We start from the raw sequence: 8,569 nt of genomic DNA, 5'->3' as shown, positions 1-8,569 counted from the left end.
TCAAGGGTTGATTGTACTTGCAGGAGAACAGGTAACTTTCCCACATAAAGCTAAAATGCTAATACAGAGAAATAGCCTTCCATTTGCTGTTACAGGATCAATGTGCAGGTTCGATCACTTTTTTTTGGAAGCATAAGTATTCCTTTGCCAAGAATAAAAATCATGTATAGCTATTGCACTACCAATAGGTCAATTCATGCTACAAATGTCCATGTGTTTCTAGGATGCCAGTGGCCACTGCTACCGGAAATAACTCCAATCACTCCCTTGACTAGTGTTGCTAGTTTGGTCTTTAGGGTTTAGCTAAGTGAGAGTATCAATGATGGGTTAAAGAAGAATTATTTGCAGACCACAATGAATAAATCACAGTCGATGCGCACTTTTGGCCAGGAAGAATGGCAGTGGAATCTTGCATGTCATCTGGTTGAAATTAAGACTAAATCTCTATATGTGCACACACCCACACTCACACCCCCACACACACATATCACAGGGTTACAGCAGAATGAAAACGGTGAATAGGAATCACTAGTTGAAGGCTGCCGGTTTAAATCATCAGGATTGGCACACTCAGATCAGCCCACCAGTGGTCTTCACTTTGTGAAATGGAACTAATGCCACAAGGAAACTGCATGGTTATTTCATCTGTTTACACATCTGCTTATATGTTCAGCTGAACTGTCACTGAAAACAAGAGCACCATTCTTGGGACATAAAACGAGGAGGGGAAACGTTCAGATAATCAACAGTTAAAAGAACAAGTAAAAAAATAAGCCAACAGCAGGTGTGGCATCTCTGGTATGCAAAACAACTAATGAAAGTGTTCAAAGGAATTATCAAGGCAAGCCATTAAGACTATAAACCATCAAAGGAGCAGCAGCAATAGCAAGAGACGGAAGAAGAAGGTGAGCAACAGACTAGATCTTCCTGAAAGAGTGGCCTTGGCTCGACAGTTGTCTACCTTGTGCTGTCCTTAGAAGAACAGGCCCAGTGCTACAGAAGAAAAATCTCCATGCCAAGCCACTGCCTTCAGAATGGTGATGATGTCTTCTTACAAAGGTAAACCCAAGATGACAACCACAAGCAAAAAAACCACTCTTTTGTTTTACCTTCAACAGATGAAATACTCCATACAGTGCCATTCAATTTCCCATAGGCAGAAACCAAAGACCTCAGAATGAGAAAGTGATGGTTTTCACATCACAGATGTTACATGTGGTCAGATTATGGAGCATTGAAAACATTTTTCAGTGCCTCTCGCTACACTGAATCTTGATGTTTCTGAAGTCTCTTGGAGTTTGAGATGTATTGGAATAGTTTTTCGCACCAAGATTAACATGGCACAGTAGGAACAGTCTACTGACAAATCCATGTGCTCTTACCTTACCCATAAGGTTCCCTAAGGGTTCCCTTCATTCTCACAATATTTCATTTTGAGATGACTTAAGGTCAGGTAGAAGGGACCACATGGGCCACTCTTCATCACTTCTCCTCCTAGCTCAGAGGCTCACAAGTGAGGCACTTGGCCCTTTTGCACTTCTAACATCTGGGGCTGGAAACCTGTTGCTGGATAAATACAGCTCAGCAAATCCCCAAACCATACTTCTATTCACTAAGGTGTTATGGGGTTGCTCCTGTTTGTGCATGTCTGCACACACACGCACAATTTCTTGTCCTCTCCCTCCACACATACAGACATACACCTAGTCATTGTGGTCCATCAAAACACAGCTTGTTTGGATGGAAGAAGAAAACTCTGCAGATGCTGTTATTTTTAGAAGCTTGCTTATCCCTCCTGAATGCCAACAATTTTGGCTTGGCATCCATTTCAAATCAAGCAAGGTGCATATCCAGGACAAAGCAATGTGCATTATGTCCGAAGGGACCCACATCTTCAGTGAGACTCAGAATGTGGCCAGAACTAGCTAACTACCTGAACTGAAAGCACCCCATGTTCAGATTCAAACCAACTCAACACACATGTAAGGGGTGCCTATTGTGTGTAGGGTAAGGTGTCAAGTCCTTTTTTATTTGGATTAAGCTCAAATAAGAAAGGACGTGAACCGAATGTGGGATGTGTATGTGTGTACATGTACATGTTTGCAAACACACAGGTTTATGTGGGTATTAATATTGAGTGGAAAATCTGGCTTTTTATTTGTCTGTGTCTTTTTTTTTTTTTTCTTTCTCAGTCTGATTTGGGTATATCTGTTTTGGCAAGTTGTGGGCAGCTCTCTTTTACTTTTGTCACCCAGAGGCTTCCGTAGACAAAAGGAAAGGAGAGAGGTGTGTTCAAAGACCCCCATGGTGAAGAGCCCATCCCCCAAGCCTGACACGACCCCCTCTCCCAGGGGACCCCTCTTCTGGACTGGCTTCACTGTTGGCTACTTCAGTGCATCTGACCCCCACCCCCCGCGTGAAGACCTGAGATTGAGCGTGGATTTCTGTTCTCCACCAACTCTGCAGCAAGGGCCCTGCCAGAGGCGTCGCTTCCTGTCATCTCCTCTTCCCGCTCCTAAGTAGAGGCACCTAAACAGAGATTAGATTTCTGGTTTCAAGGCATGTCGGACCAAGCACGCTGAATGAACATGAGTTAGTTAATTAGCTCGGTCTCTCTTCTTTCCGTTCCCTGGTCTGAATGTTCCTTGATGGCAAAGCGACCAGGAGAGAGTTGGTTTGCATCTTAAGACCTATGGGTAATGCTTCTGGAGTGGGGAGATTTATTTAGCAACTGCTTGAACTTGTGTATGGGGTCGGGAAGGAGGTGGAGCTGACCCCAATGGGGCTATCGGAGATTGGGGTGTGGGTGGTGCCCACTGCCACGCTGACACCCCGGGCCTCGATGATGGCAGACAGGAGCTGCTGCTGCTGCTGGCGCAGGGTGTCGGCGATGAGCAGAGGCAGGGAGTTGAAGCTGGCGGTGAGATGCTCCAGCTTCGACTCCAGGCTGCCAATCTGCTTCTCCAGGTCTTCGCTCCGGTCATTGAGTTCCGTGATTAAGTCATACATGACATTCTGCATCTGTGTGGAGAGAGAGAGGCGAGAGACAGGGAGATGACAGGTCATCACAGAGGAATCTGCAATGGGAGAAATGAAATGCCCTCCACAGTATGACAGGAGCCACTTCCACACCAGTTGATCTGGTCAAGGAAGGATACAGGCTTCTTTCCTGGGGACAGGGAGGCTGAAGTGTGCACATTTGCGTTTTCTTATTACAAAAATAATGAGTATTAATGGCAGCATTTTATTAGAAAATATGCACCGAGAGGGAACAAAGTGGCCCCTTTTTTTCTTAAATAAAGTGAGTCTCTAAATTGTCTCTTTAGAGACAGGGCCACAACCTCTCAGCTCACGTGGCTGCTGGCATCTAATGATTCCAGAGAAGACACTGGTGGGGAATGGACAGTGCAGTGGGTGTCTAATTAGTAGGCCAGGGCTCAAGTACACATCTGCAGCTCACTAACAGTGTGCCCTCTGCCAGGCGCCTGGCCTCTCTCAATCTCGACTGCTTTATACAATTGGAGTTAATAATAACTATACACAGTTAGGAGTTATTGCACATCTCCCAACCTCTATTTTAACACAGCAGCCAGGAAGTAAAGTGAATTAACTCTCAAGCACAGTGCTTAGCCAAAGGGGCTGCCTTGCTAAGGTGTGGCCCTTCCCCTGTCTGATCCACAATGCCTCAGGGTGGGACATCCCTGAAGGGCCACTCTGAAGGGCTGAGGTCTTTGTTGACTGTATCCCAGTTCAAACTCTCCCTCTGACCGATCCTGCTTCCCTCACTCCTTGGCAGGGGTCCTGAGGGTGCTCCCCACAGAGCTCCCCAGTACCCCTCCTGCATTCAGCACTGACTCTCCGTGTTCCAGGGGTGCCGACCGATTACCAGTGCTCCTTCCCCAACATCTCGTGGCCCCCTTGTTGGTCTGCAGGGTCTCAGTCTATGCAACAGATATTTTTCTCCCCGCAAATTAGCAAATGCCACCTTGGCTGTGTACATCAGACTTGGGAACAAGATTCATGGGCGTCTTCAGCCTCCCATGTGTCAGGGAGTGAGGCTCCTAGGGCGGCAATGCAGAGGGCCAGGCTGGTGGTCGCCTAGTCATCCCTGAGGTACTGTGGCTCTTTGGGTTTCTGGTGATCTGCTGGTGAAACCCCAGTCCTATTTCACCTGAAATTTCAGGTTACTCTAGGAAGACGTGGAAACGACTTATGCCCCAGGGACCAAAGCAGCAGCAAGTAAGGTGAGAGGAAAAAAGAGGAGTGAAAGAAGATGTGAGAAGCTAGAGAAGAATGAAGGGGAGCAGGGATGCAAAATGCAGTGAGGCCTCCCCAGCAGACTCCAGGCCCCACGGGGAAATCACTGGGGCAGCATAAGGAAAGGTCACGAGGTGGCATGGAAATGGCCCTGCCCCCATGAGCTCCGCTGTGGCCAGAGCAGGACACCGTGTTGTGGATGCCCTTGGAGGACAGGACGACTTTAGAAGTGAAAGTACTCCCTTTATTAATCAACATGACAGAACCTCTTCGAGGCGCACATTCTTCCCGGAATGTGCAAAATCACCCATTTCATTTGACCACAGGGGTACCCTGATGAGCTCTGGACTCAGAGTCCAAGCCTCTGGGTCGTGGCCCCTGCGCTGGTGCTCACCAACTGCCTGTCTGTGGGATGGTCACTTTGTTCGTTTGGATCTTGGTTTCCTCATCTATATTGATAATCAGAACTACCATTTGCAAAACCTTTATAGTTTACAAAGCATTTTCACAGATATCATCCTATTCGATCACCTGAGCCTCCGATGGTAGGAATTATTTTTATATTTCAGCTGAAGTAATTGAAGCAATCGGGGAAAGACTCCAAGCCCTCCCAGCTCTGCCAGCCTATAGGACAGCAATTCAATACAGACATAATATGTGGAGGCCACATGCCATATTCTTAATTTAGAGAGGACCAAAGGGCAGGAGTGGGAAGGCGCTGAGTTGGGAGGCTACAGCACAAAGACAGAAAAGAGAGAGAACACGGCGTTATCGTCTCCCCCTGTTCCGTTGCTTGGTGACAGGATGCCAGGGGGAATATGGACCAGTGTGAAGTGTGCTAAGCTGCCGCCAGGACCTTGGGTGAGTCTCCTGGGAGGAAAAGACAAAGACTGGGCGAATGTCAGAGTTCACCTCCTCCCCCGATCTCCCCATGGGGGTTCTGCAGATTTTTTCCCTTAACCCTTTCCTGCACACTCTTTCTTTCCAGGTAACTTGCTCCTGGGTTATTTACAGCTTAGTTCCCCCACCCAACTCACAGGAGTGTCTTTCCAGTTCCCTGAGGGGTTCGCTTCACCCAGTCTGCTCTGTGGGCCCCATCTCTCTGAGAGGCCATGGGTGGCACTGCAGAAATGCAGGTTTGAAAGTTGGGTTTGCCCGATGTCCCCAGGGAACATCAGTCACAGTGTGTCCTGCAAGATGAGAGGAGAGACAGGAAACACTGCTCCTCATAGAAGAAACATCCTGGGGCATCTTGTTGGGCTGTTCCTGAAGCTCACAGGTGGGCCTCTAGCCCTGTTTGCTCCATATGACCCTCTTCCTGGCCAATGCTGATTGGTCCCAGGGTGGATACATGGCCCAAACTGGCCAATCATTTCTTCTCTTCTGAGAATTTAGAATTAAGGCTAGTAGGGGGCCAATTAGTCTTTACCTGTGGCTAAAACTATCATATGTACTCTCTGAATTGGAGCCTGTTACAGTCTGTTGTGGGGACGGGAGGCATAGAGGGAGAGAAAGAGAGGGAGAGAGAGGGAGAGGAAGAGAGAGACAGGGAGAGGGAGAGAGAACTGAAGCAGCCACTTGTACAGAAAGAGACAGAAGCGATGGTGAGAGACCTCCTGGTTGTGGGGGCTTCCCAGGTCTGGTTCAAGTCAGTTCCTTCCTGCAGTCTGGCCACATGTCTCCTTTGAGGTTCTGCCTGGAATGAGACTCCCTTATATCCTTAGAATAGATTTCTCCATTTTTAAACCTAGTCCCTGCAGGTTTCTGATATTAAAACCAACACACCCAAAAACCTGAGGGAGTTCTCTCCTGCATGCCCACGTTCCACTCCCACTGCAGGCTCCTAGGAACCACCCTGCACTCCACGTGAATGCCCTCCTCCAAAGGCACGCAGGCCTGGAGGCTTCTCCCCAACTGTGCCAAGCTGCTTACTCCCCGATTGAAGTCCTCACAGGTTTAGGAGGCCCTTTCTTTTGTTCAATCCCTTTATTAAACAAGGCGCCTGCACGTGGCCCGACAACTAGTGATTTCTCTGATTGCACTCTTTTCAAAGGGTGCTTAATGTGCCTGAGGGAGTTTCTCTTGCTTACCCAGGGAATGTGTTCCATTATGATAATTGACATCTGCTGGAATGTTCTGCCAGCCTGGCCCTGGGCTGTCCGCTTAATATACAATTCCTATCAAGAGGCAATGAGGAGAGTGGGCTGAGGTGGGGGAAGCCCTTTCTTCAGTGGCACCCACTCTCAGCTCTGCCAGCAGTGTGGCCTTCAGCTCCCTCACCTGGGTGATTTGCAAGAGGACAGTTTCTTTACAGTATTTATGGCAGCTCAGGGCCAGAAACAGAGTGGCAGAGTGATGGCGAGCCTCACGCCCTAGGACTCTCAAAGGAGGGTTCTCTCTTTGGGTATCTTCATGTTCCTTGTAGGCTATCTGCCTCTTGAGAAGTAAAGAAATGCACCCCGCCACACACACCACTGCCACCAATTTGAGGCCAGAAAAACTGGTTGTTAAGGATTGGAGGATGCACAAAAATGAAGTTCCAAGTATCACAGCAAACTGGTGTGACCTGGGCAGTCGGCATGGCTATCATCGCCGTCTGGTCCTTGCTAGCATGCTTCACAGCCGTGCAAACTCAAGCCCAACCTCAGGAGTCCCTCAGTGTGCAGCTCATAAAATGACACGGGAAAGGTTCGGTCAGCTCATTAATTCCACGCAAAGACACACCTGAGCGATTTCACTTAAAAAACAAATGCCAAGTTTTAAAAGACCACAAGACATACCGGTAGATTGCAAATGGAACAAACTGGAGCACAGGTATTTTTGAACCAGGCAGAAATTTGTCTTTGCTTGCCTGGTCCTGCTCTGTCCAGTGCAAACCCAGGCAGGACTCACAGGTGAGCCTGAGAAGACTCGGTGTCTGCACGTTCTAGGGGATGTCTCCAGACACTGCCACTCACCTTGGAAAGGTCCACCAGGGTGTTGGCTTGGTCACTTAGCTTCCTCTGCTCCATCTTGACGCTCCTCAACCTGTGGGGAAGAGTGATAACAGGCAAGCCCTTCAAATTCATGCAAAGGCTTCGCCTCACCAGCAGATCCTCTAGCCCTTCCGCTGCCTCTGATTTTGGAACCCAGCATGGGGACCGTGAACCTGGGGAAGAACTGAGGCTTTTACTTTCCAGGGGCTTGTCACATCCCCCCAGGGGTCCCAACGCATGCTCACCTTCAGTCACTGGTTTCTTGCTATTCCCAGATCATTTCCCTGCCTCTATGCCTGGGCTGTGCCTTCCATCTTGAGTGCCTTATTCTCAATTTTTCAGGGGTTCCCCAAACCTCTCCATCAGAATAAATGTTTTCATCCTTTGCTTTTCCACTTTTAAAAACTCCCCCATCACAGAAAGCATCAGCCACAGTTTGTTTTGATTTGAGTTGCAATGCATGGGGTGTGTGTGTGTGTGTGTGTGTGTTCTGTGTGTGTGTGGCATGTGTGTGTATTTTGTGTGTGGTTTGTGTGGTGAGTGTGTGTTATGTGTGTTGTGTGTGTGCTGTGTGTGGGGGCGTGTGTGTGGTGTGTGTTTGGGGGCATGTGGTGTGTGTGTGGTTTGTGTGTGTGTGGTGTGTGGGGGGGCATGTGGTGTGTGGTTTGTCTGTGTGGTATGGTGTTTGTATGTGTTGTGTATGGTGTGTGGGGGCGTGTGTGTGATGTGTGTTGTGTGTTGTGTGTGTATGGGGTGTGCGTGGTGTGTGTGGTGTGTGTATGGGTGTGTTTGTGGCATGTGTTTGTGGTGTGTGTCGTATGTGTGGTGTGTGTGTGTGGTGCGTGTAATGTGTGTGGTATGTGTGTGGGGTGTATGGTGTGTGTGGTGTGTGTGTGTGTGGCGTGTTTGGTGTGTGGTTTGTGTGTGTGGGTGTGTGTGTGGTTATGTGGTATGTGTGGGGGCATGTGTGTGTGTGGTGTGTTTGGTGTGTGTATGGGGTGTGTGTGCGGTGTGTGTGGTGAGTATGTGTTATGTGTGTTGTGTTTGTGTGGTGTGTGGGGTCGTGTGTGTGGTATGTGTATTGTGTGTGGTGTGTGTATGGGGTATGTGGTGTGTGTGGTGTGTGTATGCGGTGTGTGTGTGGTTTGTGTGGTTTGTGTGTGCATGGTGTGTTTGGTGTGTGTGTGCTGTGTGTGGTGTGTGGGGGTCATGTGTGTTGTGTGTGTGGTGTGTAGAGGGTGTGTGTGGTGTGTATGGTGTGTGTAGTGCATTTGATGTGTGGTTTGTGTGTGGGTTTGTGTATGTGGTTTGTGTGGTTTGTGTGCTGTGTGCGTGCT

The 8,569-nt window shown here is 48.6% G+C and overlaps 1 protein-coding gene across 12 annotated transcripts in view; it reads right to left on the bottom strand.

Moving 5' to 3' along the window:
* Positions 1-2,115: 2,115 nt before the first annotated feature.
* Positions 2,116-8,569, bottom strand: part of KCNN3 (potassium calcium-activated channel subfamily N member 3) — a 164,958-nt gene continuing 158,504 nt past the window's right edge. For all 12 annotated transcript variants that reach the window (XM_077945287.1, XM_077945274.1, XM_015110839.3 and 9 more), the window contains 2 exons: positions 7,215-7,284; positions 2,116-3,021 (listed from right to left, as the gene is read on the bottom strand). In XM_077945287.1, coding sequence (XP_077801413.1) covers positions 2,725-3,021; positions 7,215-7,284 — 367 coding nt within the window. In that variant the 3' untranslated portion in view covers positions 2,116-2,724. The remainder of the gene's footprint in view (positions 3,022-7,214; positions 7,285-8,569) is intronic.

The sequence above is a fragment of the Macaca mulatta genome, chromosome 1, assembly GCF_049350105.2.
Source record: "Macaca mulatta isolate MMU2019108-1 chromosome 1, T2T-MMU8v2.0, whole genome shotgun sequence".
Classification (NCBI taxonomy): domain Eukaryota; kingdom Metazoa; phylum Chordata; class Mammalia; order Primates; family Cercopithecidae; genus Macaca; species Macaca mulatta.
This window is presented reverse-complemented; position numbering and strand designations above follow the sequence as displayed.